This window comes from Myxocyprinus asiaticus, chromosome 23 (assembly GCF_019703515.2).
Source record: "Myxocyprinus asiaticus isolate MX2 ecotype Aquarium Trade chromosome 23, UBuf_Myxa_2, whole genome shotgun sequence".
Lineage (NCBI taxonomy): Eukaryota > Metazoa > Chordata > Actinopteri > Cypriniformes > Catostomidae > Myxocyprinus > Myxocyprinus asiaticus.
In genome coordinates this window covers 15,972,977-15,995,391 of record NC_059366.1, presented here as the reverse complement: position 1 = coordinate 15,995,391, position 22,415 = coordinate 15,972,977, and the positions used below count along the sequence as shown (strand labels likewise).

Sequence of the window (22,415 nt, the reverse complement as noted above, 5' to 3'; positions counted from 1 at the left end):
TGACTCATCCCTCCTTTTCTTTAAAAAAGCAAAAATCAAGGTTTACAGTGAGGCACTTAATGAAAGTGAATGTGGCCAATTTTTGGAGGGTTTAAAAGTAGAAATGTGAAGCTTATAATTTTAGAAAAGCACTTACATTAATTCTTCTATTAAAACTTGTGTATTATTTGAGCTGTAAAATTGTTTAAATTGTCATTTTTACAGTTGGGGTTTGTTGACATTACATCGTCATGGAAACAAAGTTGTAAAATTGTGTATAACTTTACACAGAAAAGGTAAGCGATTTGATCACGGGAGAGATGAGTCAAGATAATTTTTGTGGTAATCAATATTATGCCACAAATGCTGTCGATTGTGCTCAACTTGAATTGAACCCGGAATATTTCTTTAATGAGACTTTTTCTATTGTCTCCGGATGGTTCCACCACTTACATTTTTTTTTTACTTTGAGCTGCAGACAAAATGTCAAAATGACTTTAAACTCAGAAATTGAAAACATGTTGTATTCAGGTGTATTCAAGTAATTGTTTTGAGTGAATTAATTGTTTTATGTATTTTTGAATAGCTAAATAGATCCCGACAAAAAAACTTTACTTCATTGATTCAAGATTATTCAAAACAAACTAATGAAAAGTCTAACATTACATAACACTTGAGTTTAAAGACTGAAAACAGTCAAACTATTATTAAAAATGGATAGTTTTAGTCTAAATGTAGATTGGATGAGCCACATTGTACTATAAATGAGTTGTAAAATAGCTGATATACGCAAACCAGAGACTGCACATAAAACAACTAAACTCCACTTTTCATTTTGCCTACAAACACTACAAACCTTAATAATTTCTTCTTCGCCTTGACTTGTTTGTACTCAACAGTTCTTTGTCACTCTCACATGTAAAAGTTGTGTTAAGCAGTTCCTCCAACTAATGGCCGCACAATATATTTACCATGGTATTAACAGTGGCACAAAATCTATATATAATCCGTAGTATTAACAGTGGCACAAATATATATAATCACATTATATACAGTATATATATATACATATACTGTCATGCCACCCATCCCTAAACAGAACAATTAAAAAATATAAATACAATAAGATAACATGAGGAAGAGTGGGAGTGGCAAGGATACTAAGCACCAGGGCTACAAATGCCAGCAGGGTCATAAACAGGCGCAAGTGACCAATATTGTATTCTCCCTGAGTCTTGGCCAGGCGGTAGGTCAGCGCAGACTGCAGACACACAAACAGCATACTGGTGGGGAAGGCCACTCCTGCACCAACATAGTGAAGAACCTTAGCATTATCCACCTGTAACACAGTGACAGATAACAGTGCATACTATCAACATATGTGCCAATCACAACTAAATATACAGATGACACTGCGTCATACTGGGGGTGTGATTTAACATGGGGGATAACATAGTTAACATACTTTAGATTCCATTCATTTCCACAGAGAAAATTAAGAGAAAAAGCTATAATAAATTTGGCTGTTTTTAAAAGGAAAATCACTCCAAAAAGTTTGTTGCTTTTTTGCAGTTTTGTTTCAATAGTTAAAATATGATGATGTTACAAGTTCTGAATTTCAGTGAAAAAAAGTCATTTTTGGACATTTACTTATTTACTATTAACTTTAAATATGCAGACCTGCATATGCACAGATGTGTGATCATTTCTTGTCATACTGTCGCTGAATTATTTGTATTCATAGTTATTCTTCATGAAAAAAATCTGTTCTGAATCTTTTGCTTTATTTGAAGTGCAAAAAAAACAACAGTTTTTGGAGTGTTTTCCTTTCTAAAAAAGAAAGCTAAATCTACAGGATATTTCTCCCCATAGAAATGAAAAATAAATCCACGAGTGGGCGTGGCCTCCTTGACAAGTGTATCTATGGAAAAAACACATTTAGAGAGTCCTACACCTTAAAGTGTTCAGTGTAAAGTTGAATAAACCGTTCAGAAGGGATTCATTAGAACCATCCAAAACATGAGTTATATGGCAACAAATCAAACTCTAGGAAGTCAAATTAAGGACACAAGTGAACATCTTTTACAGACACACCCTGCAATCATTGTTTCTTGATTTTATAAATATGACTTGCTCAAAATAGTTCCAAGTTCACATATTTTAACATATTTATCGTAAACATGTACTTTCAACATCTGCTTTTTTTCAACAATGAAGGGTTGGTTACAACGGTCATCATGGGAAATTGTGTTCAGTACACTACAGTATGTCCTGGATCAAGACCACAGTCACAAAATTGTCATGGAACATATTGGGACATTTGAGAAAACTGCCGTTTGTGCAGATATTCCATTTTTTTAGCTTCAAGACTGTGTGACGTGTTTATGATCTAAGAGCTGAAGGCAGAAGAAAGTGAGTTCACAATGCCACATCACTTCCAACTCCTGTGCCAGATTCTAAACAACACCAACAGAGGGCAACAGAACAAGCTGCAGTGAGCTACTCTACCTCTTCTATAGCAGACTGAGGGCACAACTCCAGCACATCATCAGCTTATACCACTCTGGATATGTTTGAAATGGCACAGTCTCATAGAACTCATACTGTTTTTGCAGTATGTTTTCAGTGCAAAGTCTGAATGTTCTTCATGCATGAAAGACCTACTGTCTTTGCCAGAATGAGCAGTGTACAATAAGAGCATAGTCAGAAATGTAGTTAAGCTAATACCTTCGCTAATTGTAGCGAAGCTACTGCCCATCACTGGGTCTGGGCTAAGCTCAAAATATTCACTGAACCCTTACTGCAAGTTCTATAGCTAACAATAAAGTTGTTCCTTGTGGTTAAATTGTAGTTGTTTAATGTAACCAGAGTAAATAATTTTTGTGGTTGTTATTATATATTCGGGTCACAGGACAATGGCCACATTCTCCTGTGAAGTATGTCTGGGAATGTATATACTCACCTGCATTCCTAAAGAACATAATTTAATAACAATCATGAAGTACATTCTTCATCAAATGCATTAATGTATATAATGTGACAGTACACAATTTCGGAGGCAGGCACTGTCTTTTAAATATATCCTTTAAACATACTTGTTCAATTTATTCCTTCCATCAACTCCTGCAATTACTCTCCCTTCCATTTTAGTACACACAAACAAAAGCTAAATATCAAGTGTTGCAAAAGTAACTCTGAAAATCTTCTCCAGCTATTGTCAGGAAACCATTGATTATCTCTGTAAATGATATCCTGTTGATCCCCCAAGGCAAAGACTTCCCCTTCACTTGTACATCTAAATATTCAGCTGCAGTTCTCTGTGCTTACATGCACTGTCATTAGGACAAGGACATGTTATCAACTTTGTAATGTGTAAGGAATCTCATGCTTAAGGACAGGGATCAAAGCCAGAGAATGCTTCCTTGTAATGTGGATAACAAGCACTTCCACAATGCACAATGGAAGAGAAAGTGATCATATGACCCATGCCATGGAAACACACAAAATGTTTTATCAACACGCCCAGATAAAAAGCAATGACCAATCAACATTCAGCTTATTTGTTTGAACCCTGCTGAAAAAAGAAAATAGCCTAAACAAGCCTAAGTTGACCACCAAGCTGATTTCCACTGGTCAGGCTGGTCTAGTTTGATGGTTTTAGAATGGTTTTGGGCACTTGGCAGCTGGTCAGGTTGGAAGACCAGCTTAAACCAACTAAAACCAGCAAACAAGACTGGCTTCAAGTTGTCTTTCCAGCAGGGAAGTCTACACCTGAGTAAAGAGTGAGCCATTTGTAAAAATGTTCTGTATAGAATTGTGACAGAGATCCAGGCACACAGACTCCCAGTCTATCCATGTGTGCAGGTTATTTCTCATGCCTTGGGCTGCCAAATTAGTGACAGAAGTAGGAATCTTCACTCAAATGGACTTGCTTAAACATGTGGTTGAATGCCTGCCTAACAGAAAAGCTTTCTCCCCTTGTGCAGGAACTAGTAACAATGAAAACACAAGCACATTCTAGAATTTGACTTCATATAATAACGGATTTTAAAGCTGTTGTTTTGTTTTTTTTGTTAAAATGCTTGGTAACACTTTACATTAACTTCCCCTTTGTTAAGGGATTATAAAGTGGTTAATTAACAACTAATAATTCATTTACAAATGCATTATAAATTATTGATGATAAGCAGTTATAACAACATGCATAAAAAGGGTGACTTTCATGCAATACCTACCAAATAGTAAGAAATTTCACCTCACAAATTATAAATGGTTAATAACACTTATATAACATTAGTAACCTTAGAAATTTTACCTTAAATGTAAAGTGGAGCATTTATTAAGGAGTTGCCTTCATTAGAAACTTACATAACAGTGAAGTATGGTTTAATAGTATTAGTGTTTAACGATCATCAGGCTTTATTATATGATACACTGATGAGCCAAAACATTATGACCACTTGCCTAATATGCTGTTGGTCCTCGGCAAGCCGCCAAACCAGCGCCGACCAACCGAGGCATGGACTCTACAAGACCCCTGAAGTTGTCCTGTAGTATCTGGCACCAAGACATTAGCAGCAGGTCCTTCAAGTCCTGTAAGTTGCGAGGTGGAGCCACCATGGATCAGACATCCCACAGATGCTCAATCGGATTGAGATCTGGGGAATTTGGAGGCCAGGGCAACACCTTGAACTCTTCATCATGTTCCTCAAACCGTTCCCGAACAATGTGTGCAGTGTGGCAGGACGCATTATCCTGCTGAAAGAGGCCACTGCAATCAGGAAATACCATTGACATGAAGGAGTGTACCTGGTCTGCAACAATGTTTAGGTAGGTGGCACGTGTCAAATTGACATCCACATGAATGGCTGGACCCAAGGTTTCCCAGCAGAACATTGCCCAGAGCATCACACTCCCTTCACCGGCTTGTGGTCTTCCCACAGTGCATTCTGGTGCCATCACTTCCCCAGGTAAAGGGTGCACACGTACATGGCTGTCGACGTGATGTAAAAGAAACGTGACTTATCGGACCAGGAGACCTTCTTCCACTGCTCCAAGGTCCAGTTCCGACACTTTCGTGTTTATTGTAGGCGCTTTCGATGGTGGACAGGGGTCATCATGGACACTCTGACCAGTCTGCGTCTATGCAGCCCCATACGCAGCAGGGTGCAATTCACTGTGTGTTGTGACACATTCCTCCCGTAACCATCATTAAAACTTTCTGTGACTTGTGCCACAGTAGACCTTCTGTCAGTTCGGCCAGATGGGATAGCCTTCGTTGCCCTTGTGCGTCGATGAGCCTTGGGCACCCAACACCCTGCTGCCTGATTGTGGTTTGTTCCTCCTCAGACCACTGTCGGTAGGTACTCACCACTGCTGACCAGGAGCACCCCACAAGCCTTGCCATTTTAGAGATGCTGTGACCCAGTCGTTTGGCCTTAACAAGGCATGTACTCCTGCATATTTCTCCTGCATTCCACATGCTGACTATGAGAACTGATGTGTTCGCTTACCATCTAATCTACCCAGACCATGACATGTGCCCTTGTTTGGAGATGATCAACGTTATTCACTTCACATGTGAGTGGTCATAACATGTATATGCTGTGAATGAGCATGAAGAACAGTGATTTTGCACAGGACTTTAGGTAACTAGGACTAGGTAAAACTATTCTTTTGACATCAATGTGACAAAGAAAGTGGCCCCAAAAGTGAGTCAAGACATTAAAGCAATTAATATAAACACAAAGCGGACTGCAGTCAAATGACATACAGGTGCATCTCAATAAATTAGAATGTCATGGAAAAGTTCATTTATTTCAGTAATTCAACTCAAATTGTGAAACTCGTGTATTAAATAAATTCAATGCACACAGACTGAAGTAGTTTAAGTCTTTGGTTCTTTTAATTGTGATGATTTTGGCTCACATTTAACAAAAACCCATCAATTCACTATCTCAAAAAATTAGAATATGGTGACATGCCAATCAGCTAATCAACTCAAAACACCTGCAAAGGTTTCCTGAGCCTTCAAAATGGTCTCTCAGTTTGGTTCACTAGGCTGCACAATCATGGGGAAGACTGCTGATCTGACAGTTGTCCAGAAGACAATCATTGACACCCTTCACAAGGAGGGTAAGCCACAAACATTCATTGCCAAAGAAGCTGGCTGTTCACAGAGTGCTGTATCCAAGCACGTAAACAGAAAGTTGAGTGGAAGGAAAAAGTGTGGAAGAAAAAGATGCACAACCAACCGAGAGAACCGCAGCCTTATGAGGATTGTCAAGCAAAATCGATTCAAGAATTTGGGTGAACTTCACAAGGAATGGACTGAGGCTGGTGTCAAGGCATCAACCACACACAGACATGTCAAGGAATTTGGCTACAGTTGTCATACTCCTCTTGTTAAGCCACTCCTGAACCACAGACAACATCAGAGGCGTCTTACCTGGGCTAAGGAGAAGAAAAACTGGACTGTTGCCCAGTGGTCCAAAGTCCTCTTTTCAGATGAGAGCAAGTTTTGTATTTCATTTGGAAACCAAGGTCCTAGAGTCTGGAGGAAGGGTGGAGAAGCTCATAGCCCAAGTTGCTTGAAGTCCAGTGTTAAGTTTCCACAGTCTGTGATGATTTGGGGTGCAATGTCATCTGCTGGTGTTGGTCCATTGTGTTTTTTGAAAACCAAAGTCACTGCACCCGTTTACCAAGAAATTTTGGAGCACTTCATGCTTCCTTCTGCTGACCAGCTTTTTAAAGATGCTGATTTCATTTTCCAGCAGGATTTGGCACCTGCCCACACTGCCAAAAGCACCAAAAGTTGGTTAAATGACCATGGTGTTGGTGTGCTTGACTGGCCAGCAAACTCACCAGACCTGAACCCCATAGAGAATCTATGGGGTATTGTCAAGAGGAAAATGAGAAACAAGAGACCAAAAAATGCAGATGAGCTGAAGGCCACTGTCAAAGAAACCTGGGCTTCCATACCACCTCAGCAGTGCCACAAACTGATCACCTCCATGCCATGCCGAATTGAGGCAGTAATTAAAGCAAAAGGAGCCCCTACCAAGTATTGAGTACATATACAGTCAATGAACATACTTTCCAGAAGACCAACAATTCACTTAAAATTTTTTTTTTTATTGGTCTTATGATGTATTCTAATTTTTTGAGATAGTGAATTGGTGGGTTTTTGTTAAATGTGAGCCAAAATCATCACAATTAAAAGAACCAAAGACTTAAACTACTTCAGTCTGTGTGCATTGAATTTATTTAATACACGAGTTTCACAATTAGAGTTGAATTACTGAAATAAATGAACTTTTCCACGACATTCTAATTTATTGAGATGCACCTGTAATCCCTCTTTTTAATCCCACTATAATGGTCTATTTTACTACATAGTGACATAAATCATGACTTATGGCATTTGATGTTTTTGTTTAATCAGGTATGAATAAATGTATTAATTAAGCATTTATAAAATGTGATGATCAAGTGATGGAGAAAGGACCACTTATAGGAATGTTCCAGATTCAATACAAGTTAAGCTCAATCGACAGCATTTGTGACATAATATTGATTACCACAAAAAAATAATTTTGACTCATCCCGCCTTTTCTTTAAAAAAAGCAAAAATCAAGGTTACAGTACTGTCACAGAAGTGAATGGGGACAATGAAAGTGAATGAAGCCAATTTTTGGAGGGTTTAAAGGCAGAAATGTGAAGCTTATAATTTTATAAAAGCACTTGCATTAATTCTTCTCTTAAAACTTGTGTATTATTTGAGCTGTAAAGTTGTTTAAATTGTAATTTTTACATTCGTTTTAGGGTTTGTTGACATTACACTGTCATGGCAACGAAGTTGTAAAATTGGCTATAACTTTACACAGAAATGGTTAGTAAGCAATTTTATTAACTAAAATCAATGTTTACATGCATACTGTTTATGCCTTGTGGCTATACTTTGAAAAAGCAAGTATTATGTTAAAAAATTAGCCCCTATTAATTTCCATTGTAACTGTCTCACTGGAACCTCGATTATTGCTTTTTTTAAAGAAAAGGAGGGATGAGTCAAAATAGATTTTTGTGGTAATCAACATTATGCCACAAATGTCGATTGAGCTTAACTTGTACTGAACCTGGAACATTCTTTTAACTGTAAATATTTTTGTACAAAACAACCCTGAAGTCGTGTTGTGCTTCCATCTTACCAGACAATCTGGATGAAGTATCATTACGTGGACAGTGCCAGGGTTAAAAGCAAAATAATATGTTCTCTGCAAGCGCTTTTTAAATGGAGTAGAAAGCGGCGCGAATCATATTAGTCCAGCTTCACGATTGCTGTTGCAAAGTTGATAGCTATGATTAATATTGTAGAGGACAAGGGTTTAGGAGATTTATTGGTCATTGAAATGAAAATGGAACCTATGGGGACTAGTTCTTTCCTTAGTCAACACTTACACTTACACTTTGGGAAAAATGCTTTTATTAACATTTAAAAAAAAAAAAAGAAGAAAAAAAAAAGAAAAAGGTAATAAAAGCATTTTAATAGAAGTGTAAATAGTTAAAATTCAGCAATTTTAAAATTAGCGATTAATCACAATTACCTATGAAAAACCATGCTATTAATCACAATTAAATATTTTACTCGACTGGCAGCACTTTTAATAATGCATTTGTAAATGACTGATAATCCATTAAATTAACCCAATTATAAATCCTTAACAAATTGATTATTAAAGCGATACCAAATACTTTTTCCTATCCTAGCTTAAAAGGGATAGTTCACGCAAAAATTAAAATTCTCTCATCATTTACTTATCCTCATGCCACCCCAGATGTGTATGACTTTCTTTCTTCAGCAGAACACAAAGATTTATAGAAGAATATCTCCGCTCTTTAGGTCCATACAATGCAAGTGAATGGGTGCCAAAATTTTGAAGCTCAAAAAATCACATTAGTCAGTATAAAAGTAATCCACATGACACTCCAGTGGTTAAATCAATATCTTCAAAAGCGATATGATAGGTGTGGGTGAGAAACAGATAACTTTCACATTCTTCTTGTGTTTTTGGTGATTCACATTCTTCATGTATATCACCCCCTACTGGGCAGGGAGAAGAATATCTAGCAAAAGAAGGACATAAATATTGATCTGTTTCTCACCCACACCTATCGTATCACTTCTGAAGACATTGATTTAACCACTGGAGTGTCCTATGAATTACTTCTATGCTGACTCATGTGATTTTTTTTTTTAGCACCCATTCACTTGCATTGTATGGACCTAAAGAGCGGGAAACTCTTCTAAAAATCTTCATTTGTGTTCAGCAGATGAAAGAAAGTCATACACATCTGGGGTGGCATGAGGATGAGTAAATGATGAGAGAATTTTCATTTTTGGATGAACTATCCCTTTAATATGCAGAGATGACTGTAAGCATCTGGCTCTGTGGTGCTTTCAAAATATTGCTCTGTATGACACAGCACAACTTGCTCAATAGCATGAGTTTGAGGCGAGACTATCTGTATTTTTCGACCAACGGCAGATGGGAGTGTTTGGGAAACCTGCATGTGGTTGAGTTGGCGTTTTCAATTCCATTTTGTGACACTAGCGGTGCAGAAATTCCACACTTCCGCTTTAGATAAACTGAATCATCAAAGGTATTTTGTTCATCGTGACCATGCATATCTTTTTGTCTTGTGATCCATCTGGGCCCCCAATCCTCTATCCTGGGAATGCAGGAGAAATGTCCTTCACAGGCTGGCACAAGGAATCTGCAGTTTGCTTTGGCAGGCAGTAACTGTCCGGCCTGCAGAACTAAACCCAAGTGAGAGAGAACTCTTTGTGCACACAAACAAAAGTTTGGAATAATGTACAGATTTTGCTGCTTCGGAAGGAAATTGGTACTTTAATTCACCAAAGTGGCATTCAACTGATCACAAAGTATAGTCAGGACATTACTGATGTAAAAAACAGCACCATCACTATTTGAAAAAAGTCATTTTTGATTAAATCTAGACAGGCCCCATTTCCAGCAGCCATCACTCCAACACCTTATCCTTGAGTAATCATGCTAAATTGCTAATTTAGTATTAGAAAATCACTTGCCATTATATCAAACACAGCTGAAAGCTATTTGGTTTGTTAAATGAAGCTTAAACTTGTCTTTGTGTTTTATTTTAAGTTGCCACAGTATGCAATAGAGTGGCATGTCATAAGGTCAATATTAGGACAAAAATGGCAAAAAAAGAAACAGCTTTCTCTAGAAACTTGTCAGTCAATCATTGTTTTGAGGAATGAAGGCTTTACAATGCTTGAAACTGCCAAAAAACTGAAGATTTCATACAAAGGTGTACACTACAGTCTTCAAAGACAAAGTACAACTGGCTCTAACAAGGATAGAAAGAGATGTGGAAGGCAGATGTACAACTAAACAAGAGAATAAGTACATCAGAATTTCTAGTTTGAGAAATAGATGCCTCACATGTCCTCAGCTGACAGCTTCATTGAATTCTACCCGCTCAACACCAGTTTCATGTACAACAGTAAAGAGAAGACTCAGGGGTGCAGGCCTTATGGGAAGAATTGCAAAGAAAAAGCCACTTTTGAAACAGAAAAACTAAAAGAAAAGGTTAGAGTGGGGAAAGAAACACGGACATTGAACAACAGATAATTGGAAAAGAGTGTTATGGATCTTAACCCCATTGAGCTTTTGTGGGATCAGCTAGACCAGGGGTCTTCGACCATTTTCAGGCCAAGGACCCCTTGGTATGTAAAGAGACTGAGCACGGACCCCCATTGCACACTGTCTGAAAATTTAGTGTTTTATGCCTATAAAAACGTGTATGGTGCTATATTATTGTATGTACATATTTTATAATGTTTACATTGCAAAGCCATTAAAATAATCATTAAATTAGGTATAGCAGAGATACGCAACCTTTTTGACATTAAGTGCTATTTAAAATTTTTCTTATTAATCACTGTGCCACACCCCATCCAAAAAAACAAAAACAAAACAAAAAAAACAACAGAAACACTGTCCATACAGAATAAAAAAAAACTTTTATAAGGTTACTGATAGGCATATACCTGGAGTCTTCATCTCATGTTAGTGATTGAATTTATACATACAGTGTGTTTCAAAATTACTGTTAGTTTCTGTAAGAGTAAAACTATTTAATGAGGAAAAAATGACTGTATACACCTTTAATTATGTTGATTTGACAGTCACCGTTAATGTAGCCTATGGCAGCTTGATAATCTCAGCAGTAACTATATATTTAGACAGATAGATTACATATACTGTACATACATATTTTTCTGAAAGCAAAAAGCAACTAATAATACAAGAAACTGTAGGCTGGCATCCGCACACCGCGAAAAACGCAAAGCTGACGTGTTTACTTACGCAACCCTCTACTGCAGGGGTGTCAAACTCGGTTCCCGGAGGGCCACAGTCCAGCAGAGTTTAGCTCCAACCCTACTTAAACACACCTGAAGCAGCTAATCAAGGTCTTCAAGAGTGCTTGAAGATTACAAGGAGGCATTTTGGAGCAGGGCTGGAACTAAACTCTGTAGGGCTGCAGCCCTCCAGGAACTGAGTTTGACACCCCTGCTCTACTGCAGCGCTGCTTACCCTGATATGTGTTGCGTTATGAGCAGCTCGTAATAAGCATGGGCGATGGGCTATTTCGTTAAACTTTAACAATGTTTGGGGTTCTATTTAGTTTATAACTAAATAAAATGGGATGCACGAATATGAGGAAGTATTACTGCAAGAGGAAGATTTGGCATGCAGGTTCGAGGAGCTTCAGAATGTGGATTGACTAAAATACATACTCCTCTCTCGCCAAAGACGTGCGAGCGCGAGGCGATTGTCTGTGTTCCGTGACTGCTACCTGGTCCTTGAATAACATATAATGTGCAAGTAAGGGTAGCTGGTGAAGTTTCTGGTTCCCCCCTTGGGTAAGGTGGTGCTCACCTAGGGAGTTGGTGCCCTACGCAGACTGCGTAATATGCATATAGGTATGGAGTTATATTTGTGCCAAAATTATGTTTTGAGCATGAAAAAAGTATTGCAGAGTGGGTAGGAGGAGAAAGCAAAAGCAAAATTCACATAAAATTTATTCAAGCGCAAAATATATTTTCGCTTGCTCAAAATGAATTTATCTTTAGAAGAAGATACATTGCTTTACAAAACTTAGTTCAAGCATGTGCAAAATAACTTTTTGTGCGGTCAAAATTTCATCTTGCTCATGCAGAACATTTTTGTGCGCTCAAGATATCATCTTGCACGTGCAAAAAGTTTTTTTTTGCACTCAAAATATAATCTTGTGCATGCAAAATAACTTTTTGTGCGCTCAAAATTTCATCTTGCGCATGCAGAAAATTGTTTGCGTGCTCAAAATATCATCTTGTGTGTGCAGAAATTTGTGCGCTCAAAATATCAAATTGCGTGCACAGATATTTAGTTTTTGCACTCAAAATATAATCTTGCACGTGCAAAATAACTTTTTGTGCGCTCAAAATGTCATCTTGCACGCAGAAAATGTTTGTGCACTCAAAATATAATTTTGCGCTTGCAGAATTGTGGCACGTATATAACTCCATATATAGGGAGCCGCGGTACTGTCTCTCGCTCGCGTGCAAGTGATTTTTACGAGTGCCGGTGGTGGATCAAACAATAATTTGCGGACCCTCTGCGGTATCACCCTCTGTTGAAGACCCTTGAGCTAGACTGTAAGGTGTGTGAGAAGTGCCCGACAAGACAGCCACATCTATGGCAAGTGCTACAGGAAGCGTGGGGTGAAATGTCACGTGAGTATCTGGACAAACAGACAGCTAGAATGCCAAGGATCTGCAAAGCTGTCATTGCTGCATGTGGAGGATTTTTTGATGAGAACTCTTTGAAGTAGTTTTTTTCAAATTGTAATAGTAGTTTTTCACATTATTAATGTCCTGACTATACACTGTGATCAATTGAATGCCACTTTGGTGAATAAAAGTACCAATTTCTTTCCATAAGAGCAAAATCTGTACATTATTCCAAACTTTTGGCCTCAAGTGTATACACACACATGGTAACATTCTAACATAGGAAGAGCACCATGCTTCATTTATCTAGGATGATTCATCCAGTCAAATTCTGAGAAAGAAAACACTTTCCACTGAAGGATATGAGTGTAGTTAAATGTTTATAGGGGACCACACAAGCACACATATAAACATAAACATTCACACTCATGTATAAAAAATGCACATATGCTTATTAGAATTATCTCAATAATTCTCTAATACACAAGGAAACACAAGGCAGCAGAGGAGCAAGGTGGGGCAGGTTTGTTTTTTTAGCAAGCTCAAACAGGTATGCTGCAACTGAGATCCACACACGTGGGGCCGGATTCACGAAACATTCTTAAGAAGAAAAATCTTCTTAACTAGCATTTTCTTCTTAATTTCGACTAAAAAAAGTTAATAATATTTTGTATTCCCGAAAAACCTCTTAAGAAAGTTCTTAATACTTATTCTCAAATTCTCTAAAAAAATTCTTAAAAATAGTCATAACTGACATCTTAAAGTTAGCATAACCTCACAGTTGTCTTAAATCCCAAAAGGTAAGATATTTGATGAATTTACTGGGTTGTTTTAAATGTGACACATTCTATCATGTTGAGTCAGAAGTCATAATAGGCTGTTTACGTAGAAATGTGATTTTAGACCAAAAGCACGTTTTTGACTGTTTCATTTTATTGTTTTGTTGTTTTATTTTCAGCTTGTAAACCATGTAAATGTTATCACCAAACTCAAACAATAAAAGTTGTTTTGAAGCTTCTTAATGACCAATCATGCTAATTCAAACAGATTCGCTGCATAGCTTGCCCTCTTCGCGATCTTTAAGGCCCAAACATACTCTACGCAAATACGTGAATGCAGACGCACCTTGCTACGCAAGCTCGATTTCATGCGTCGCTGCGTAGTGAAATGTGTCAGCGCTCAATTCATAACACAACGCAAGTACATGCTGCATTCTCAGTGTTGCCGCAAGGGGCGATAGAGCGGATTTTCTTCTTTCAATCAACAACTGTCATGGCAGCAATTTGAGTTGAATCTTTTCGAAAAAATATAGATGACTTTTGTCCCCAGTCCATTCAAACAAACTTGTTTTTTCTCCATGTCTCTCCCCACTCCTCAACTATGGACTCATCTACCACATCCGGACTGCATCCAAAAACATAGGCAGTTGACTTTCTGCCTAATCAGTTAATGGCTTGACTGACAGCTGTTATGAATGAATGGAACTCTTAAGGAACTGGTCTCCAAACAGTTTGAAAAGCACCTTATTTTCATCCTGCCTTTGTATACAGCCTCCGAAGGCAGTATTTTCCTGGTTACGGACGCAGCATTGGTTTCGTGGTCACACCTAAAAAATGTATTGCCCCCTTGTTGTCTGAGGTTTGTAACCACCAGAGCAATGCAAGAGCGCATGTAATGTATGTACAATGGGACCACGCATTGGCAACGCTTTGGCCAAGCGCTCACGTCTGCGTTTGCATACTTGCGTGAAGTATGTTCCGGCCTTTAGAGTTCATAGAAACATAATAATAATAACATTAGTAAGCTGAAACTTTCTTTTTCGCCCCCCATCCACATCCCTATCGGAGTTGGGCACAGCAGAGACAGCTTCCGTCACCTTTTCCCATTTACCTGCCTCGTACTTTCCGACGTGTTATAATTATCAAGCTTCCCAAACTTTTTCCTTGCATTAATTTCCTCAACATGAAACTATTGTCTACTGAAGTATTTGTTTCTTTTCTTTTCTTCCATGTCAAATTAAAAGTTATCAAATGGTTACCAGCAAGTAAATTCTCCTATGACGGGTAGTGTCGTTAAACTAACACATCTTACGCACTTTACATCAAAAAAAAAATAAAAAACAATTATCGCGAGGTGCTTGCTACTTAAAAAAGGTTAATACATACATTTATCATTACGATAGTGTTGAAGTATTTAATTTTTTGTTTGGCTATTAGACAAGGCAACTACAGCAGGCTAGTATGATGAGACAATGTTAAAGCCTGTCTTTTTATTCTTAATAAAAAATAAATCGTTTTTTTTTTTTTTAATGAAGATAGAGACAGATTATATACTGGCCACTTTGGACCACATATAGGGGGTTCAAAGGCATTAGTATATTTTCTTCAACGTAAGAGACGAGAAGCCTTACTCTAGTGTACATTTTTTTGTGTTCACTGGCAGAGATAGTTTTAAAATACAATTACTTTATGTACAGCAATGAATATTTCCTTCAAATATCTGGGACAGCCATGGGTTCAGCCTAATTTTGCAGGTAATCTATTCCGAACAAAATTGTTTTTTTCAATATATTAAAGTTTGGTATCAGTATATTGATGATTGTTTTATTATATGGAATAGTAACGAACAACAATTAATTGATTTCTATAATTACCTAAATGACAGTAGTGAGTATTTGAAGTTTACTTTGGAATTTAATTATAAACAAATACATTTTTATTATATTTTGATCATCAAAGAAGATGGCAAATTGACTGCCGATTTATATCAGAAACTCACGGACAATAATTCTTTGCTAAGAACGGATAGTTTCCACCCTACACCTCTTAAAAAAAGCTTACTAGTTAGTCGGTTTCATAGAATACGAAGGATATGTAAAATAAAAGAAAGATATGATCAACAGGCTGATATTTTAAGTCAAAGTTTCAGAGAGAGGGGGTATAGTGGAGATTGGATAATGCAAGCCAAACATAGGGCAGAAAATATACAATATGATGATGGGCTAACTCGGATTAAAAATTATTCTTCCCCGGTGTCTTGCATCACTGGATATTATCCATTAGGTAGCGTTTTTAAGGAGATCATCAGAAAACACTGACATGTTATTGACACTGACCCATATCTTAAGAATATTTTTAAGGAACCACTGAGATTGGTTTTTAAAAGACAACAAAATCTAAGAGATATGATGGATAGAGCAGATATGCCGCCTCAGAATATCGGGACGTTTTTAGATAATATACCAGAGGGTAATTATAAGTGTGGGTCCTGTGCTCAATGCAATTTTATACACAAATGTAAATGTTTTAATCATCCTAGTACTGGTAAGAAAATTAACATCAAAGGTATGATTAGCTGTAATACAAATAATGTTGTTATTTTTTTTTTTTTTAAATGTCCATGTGGTTTGGGATATGTAGGCAACTCTAGAAGACCTTTGAAGATTAGAATAGGAGAACATCGTAGCAATATATGCACTGGTACTGTTAACAGCCAAGTGCCGATGCATTTTCAGAAAATTAAACACCCTGTTTCTAGTCTTAGATATTGGGGTATAGAGAGAGTCAGCATCCCACGGAGAGGAGGTGATATAGAAAACCAACTTCTCTGAAGAGAAGCATTTTGGATTTATTCTTTATGCACAATATCCCCAAATGGTCTAAATGAGGATTTTTAACATCAAATCTTTTCTTTAAGTATTTTCACAATTTTGAAGATTAAATTAGGAGATCTGTATTGTAGAACTGTAGATATATGCGCATATGTAGAGGGATGTATACTGTATGTAAAATGGGAACTGAGGTATATGTGAATGTATAATGTATGTGTATATGCACAGTGTATATGGTTTATTGGTGCGAATTGTGATGCATTTATTTGTTTATGAAACCATGTTTATACAAGCCTTTGTATTGTCTACAACCACCCTGGGAGTTTTGATTGGGTGGAGTCATCAACATCAAATTGCGAGTACCAGTGGGAACCGTGGGATGTTTGTTTTAAATTGACATCACAAAGTCTGTTGTATGAGTCGAAACGTTAACCAATGGTTTTAGATTAAAATGTTGGAGCAGTGAGCATGTGTGCGAGTTTTTTCTATTTTTGATTCTGCTTCTTTTTTGTCTCTGCACCTTGTAGAGTTAGTTTTGGTGTGCGGGGGTTCTTACATATATTGTGAACAATCTAGTCTAGACCATTTCAAGGATGTAAACAATAAAGGAATTAAAACGCTTAAGCCCTGAAGCATCATAACCGGATCCTTTAGATAAAGCTTTGAGTTAACATATTTTCTAAAAAAACATCAAACGTTTATCTGAAGTGTCTTTGTTGGTACTGAGCGTCTAAGAAAGAGAGGCAATGAGTCATATTTTAAATGCTCACAATTATCTCTCCTTTTATAATCAATGAAGCTGTTCAATGAAGCTGTCTATGTGACCTGAGGACAAGGTAAGGATTTATTTTTCTAATTATAAAAATACTTTTCTTATCTTTTTCTGCTACTCCAGCTACTCTGATAACTTAGCAGTTCAAAAATTCAGATATTGTTGACTTTTGTGTGACAAACTGCTTATGTTCCTCATTTGAAAGTCGCTTCTGGATAAAAGCATCTATCCATCTTATCCATGTTTTTTATCGGCATTGATGTTGATCTAAATTAATCTAGAGATGAGGAACACACAAGCGAGAGTTATTTATCGAGTGCTCCACAAGATGCCCTTTATTTTTGCAGCTAATTTTGCTAAGTTTTGCACTTAATTTGCAATACTTGAATCTTTAAAATACTACAATTATATAATACTTACATATGAATATAATACTTACTGTATATCATACTTGTATATTAATATATACTGTAATATATAAACACTGCACTGTAAGTGTTGGGTCTGTGCGAGCCACCTTCTGATAGCTGTGCCCCCCCCACACACACTTTTAAAATGACTGCTACGCCCCTGCCTACCAGAGATAAGATGTGTGCTGCAGTTGTCAGTAATGTACCTTTCACTGCTGCGGGTTATGCTTCAATTTGCGGTTGCTCTTTCAGAGATTTAAACACTTTAATTTCCATTAGTTCTAGGCATCCAGAGATCCTCCAGCCACCAAACCACATGGTCCACATTTTAATAATGGCATTTTATGACAATCGTGCTAATGTTTTTAACATTGATCATGTTAAAGTCACTATGAATGAAGTGCCTCCCGCTGTTGTTTTGAATTAGTTCAACAACTGGCAGGAAATGTTCAAGCAACAAAGGTGTCGCTTCCTTAAACCAACGAACAGACTGTTCATCATACAAAATATGATCGTATGAATGTTGTCAGAAGACTTGGAATATGATGCACAAGCAGAATGCTCCACTTTTGGGTGCTCTTTTAAGCTTTGAAGTGAATCACTATCGACTACCATTGAATGTAAATCAGCAAAATGTTTGTGTTTTTACAGAAGAAAGTCATATGGGTTTGGAATGACATGAAAAGGATTTTTCCCCCTCACTGTTGCTGAAAAACTGAAAAGCACTGAGAATCGATTTGTGAGATGCCTAAAGATTCACACCCCTACACACTATTTTATCATAACAGTACACACTCCATGAGTTACAACCTGGTTCTTCTTTCATCATCATTTATTCCACGCCTCTTCAATCCTCTGTTCTTTTCAATCTACCTCCTTGGAACCACACCAGAGCATTCAGAAACATAACTTGAATTCCAGGGCTATCAGGACTATCAAACTTCATCACATCTGGGATACTGAAAAAGTGCAGCAGTTACATAATGTGATCGTAGTAATGAGTCTGATGGCGCCCTCTTGTCATCCTACACCACAGCGGTGGAAGGCTCCAAAAGGGCAGACAGGCCCGCTGATGAGGTGCAGATGTGGCGTTTGGGCCACGTGCTCATTCCCGCCTCTCCGCCTGTCACGACATGGCAGCTCTGTACTCTAAACACACATACAGAACACTACGCTGTGACTCATTCACCCAGGTTTCCAGTAACCTCTCCTTCATTTAATGGAAAATGGGAAGATGGGATGGAGCAATCCCACTTATGTTCAAAATATGCCCATTTTGGGATTTGAGTGTTTTAAATGGAACAAGTATGTCTAGATTCAAATGTACTAATAAAGAAGTTCAAAGACAAACTACTGACAGGCTGGATGGTATTGCAGTCAAGAGGATTCAAATTGTACACCAGGGCTATTTAAATCCACCCCTGCATAGTTTAACTCCAACCCTAATCAAACAAACCTGAACAAGCTAATCAAGGTTTTCAGGATGCCTTGAAAATTACAGACAGTTGTAAGCAGGGTTGGAACTAAATTCTGCAGGACAGTGGCCCTGTAGGATCGGATTTGAATGGTCCTGTTCTACACAGAAAAATTTGAACTTAAAGGTGCTGTAAGCGATTTTAGACATTCTAACTAACCATGAGACTGAGCTGTTGAATTAGCCATGCCCCCTCTTTATAAAAACCTTGCACATCAAAAATATCATGGAGACTGACACCGAGCAGGGGCAGGATTCACGAAATGAATCCGAAATTCTTCTTAACTACCATTTTCTTCTTAATTTCTAACTTAAGAAAAAAGTTAAGAATATGTTGTATTCCCAAAAAAACTTCTTAAGAAAGTTCTTATCTTTTTTAAGATTGCTCTTAAGAAAAAACTTAAGCAGCATTCAAATTCTCAAAAAACAAAACAAAACAAAAAAAACAACATTTTTTGTAAAAATCGTCATAAATAACATCTTAAAGTTAGGATAACCTCACAGTTGTCTTAAATCCTAAAAGGTAAGATGTTTAATGAATTTACTGGGTTTTTCATGTTGAGTCTAAAGTTGCAATAGGCTGTTTACGTAGAAATGTGATTTTAGACCAAAAAACTTTTTTGACTGTTTTGTGTTTAATTATATTTTTATTTTCAGCTTGTAAACTTTTTCCTTGCAGTAATTTCCTCAACAATAAAATCCAGCTCTTGTAGATTTTGTTTCTTTTCTTTTCCTCCATGTCAAATTAAAAGTTATCAAATGGTTAGCACCAAGTAAATTTTCCTATGATGGTTAATGTCGTTAAACTAACACCTCTCACACACTTTACATTCAAAAAACTTATCGCAAGATGCTTGCTACTTAAAAAAAAGGTTAATAGATAAATGTATCATTACAATTTACCAGTGCTGAAGTACTGAATTTGTAGTAGGCTATTAGACAAGGCAAGCCCATGAGCAGGCTGATCAGACAATGTCAAAGCCTGTCTTTTTATTCTTAAAAAAAATTAAGATGTTCTTAAGAAAATATTTGAGAACTTCTTCAGAATTTTTCACGAATTGCACTTAGGAAAGTTCTTCTGAACTTCTTATAATTTATCCTAAGAACTTTCTTAATTTTTTTCTTAAGAACATTTTTGTGAATCCGGCCCCAGAAGAGCAGCATTAGTGTGTATTCCCACATTTGTCAAACAGTAACAAAATAACACCCTCAACTGACAACTATAATGAATCTGAATATGGCATCAAGCCTCAATGATCTGATTCATCAACATTCTACAACACTGTGAGATCACGCCAAATTATTGACAGGCAGAAAGAGTCAAAGACTGCAGCCCACAGACACAGTTTTGTTTGCCGTTTACAGAGTCTAGAGCTGTCACAGATACCAGTGAGATATCTCAGGACAATTATTTCAGTGATATTTTTCAGAAAGTGACATTTTCTGCACACCATTCCATATAAAAACTGGTTTCAGCACCTTTAGAGTCAACATGTCATAAAATCAACACTATTTACTTATCTCAGGTCTTTTTATGAATGTTTCATTTGTCCACATAATTCTAAAAAAAAAAAAAATGCCATTTGCATTGTCCACATGTATATTTCTGGAAATGCAGTTTTCGTCCACAGGGGGGGAAAAAAAATCTAGTCCAAACCAACAATGTTTTAGGAAATCTATCCATCCATACGGCAACGCAAAATCCATTTGTCACTGAAAAATGTTTGTGCATTTAACAACAGTCAGTTGTTGATCAGAAGAAAAAAAAATCTAATTACACAAAGCATGCATGCCCTATGCGCTCAACCAAAACAGATAACTGTATCTATTCTTAAAGAGACAATATTGTTTTAGCACTTGTTCTGCATATCAATGTAAATACTTAGTACCCTAAATGTAATATATATATATTTTTTTTCTTTTTTTTTTTTCTGGGATTTTCACAAATATTGGATTTACATGGATGGGGTTTTAGTCATCTTTAATCGAAATGTAGTAACTTGCTCCGCCTCTTAAATGACATTGCTTTTCTGCTGACATTACTTGGCTCCATTCTGTTATGGAATGCCCATTTTTCACAATCCAATCAATTCCTGTGATACTTATTTTTTCTCGTTTCACTCAGAAATGCTTCACATTACGGAAGTTAAATGGATTATGACTGCCATTTCATGTTGACTTGAACACATTTTCTCAACAACACACTTGAGAGACTAGCAAAAAAGCCTGTATACAGCTTTTACACTTTAGATGTCAAGGTAGTTTTATTTGGCAAACATAATTTCCATTATCACCAAAGTTAGCTTTAATGAAGGCCTGACACTGTAGCACAAAGTAGCGGGCAGTGGGCAGGGATGCTCCGAACACGTTTCCTTTATCCAAACAGAGCAAAGGGGAGGAGGGAGGGACTTAAGAACAGACTGTTGTTTTTTTTCTGGCTCCAGACTACAGATGGAAGAAAACAGAGAACCATCATGGGGAGGGGACTGCAAATGTGACATAATACTCTGCAGACTTCACGTTCAACCAAACATGGATTTCTCTGCTCGGCACACAGTGCGGGAGGCCCCTGTATCACTGTACAGATACATTACAGCATTGTGGTTGACATCCTGAGCCAAGTTTTAGCCTTTAGTCAGGCTCAAAACCAAACAAATTCCATAATTCAAATGAAGAGTTTTATAATAATCACAACATGAAACTCTAATCATTAAAGTAATAGAACTCATATAGCTCATATTTTAGACCATTCATAAATACTTACACAGGAAGTGTCACAGATTGTGGGCAGTACAAAATATGCTGTGATAAGATCAAGTGAAAAGACATATTAGTCTGCAACTGCGTTTTCTTAATACGGTTTGTCTATCTCACCCTCACATGTGATATTCACAATGCCTCCACTTCAGATTTTTGGCATTTTCATTTTGTTTTAATGGGGTCTTTGAAAAAATGCAGGGGAGTAACTTTGCTGGATTTCAAAACATTTCAAATAAGTAGGAGGGGAAGAACCAAAACAACTCTGAACTAATAGCAAATTGCTAATAAGGTGAATTATTAAGTTCATAACGCTGCAAGGGCAAAAGTTCATCCTCCCTCTGTAACACCTGCTTATAAAAGTTCAAAAGATATAAATACAGCATGCTTCAGTGAAGGATGGATAAGTGCATGGACAAACATGTCTGACCCTGTGCTCTCTCCACATTGCTTTTGAAGGAGTACATAGGTAAGACGTGGACACTTACATTATCAGGAGAAAGGTTTGCTTCCCCCTCTCAGTCTCTATGGCAACCGGCCCATAAAAACCTGCGATGCCCCTGTTGGCCGACCTCCCCACATCGCTAGCAGTCTGG

At 37.3% G+C, this 22,415-nt stretch overlaps 1 protein-coding gene across 3 annotated transcripts in view; it reads right to left on the bottom strand.

Annotated features, from left to right (window-relative positions):
- The window catches only part of LOC127413657 (transmembrane protein 150A-like), a 53,025-nt gene that overhangs the window by 4,356 nt on the left and 26,254 nt on the right, over positions 1 to 22,415 (bottom strand). For all 3 annotated transcript variants that reach the window (XM_051650954.1, XM_051650956.1, XM_051650955.1), the window contains one exon: positions 1,141 to 1,318. In XM_051650954.1, the coding sequence (XP_051506914.1) occupies positions 1,141 to 1,318 (178 nt within the window). The remainder of the gene's footprint in view (positions 1 to 1,140; positions 1,319 to 22,415) is intronic.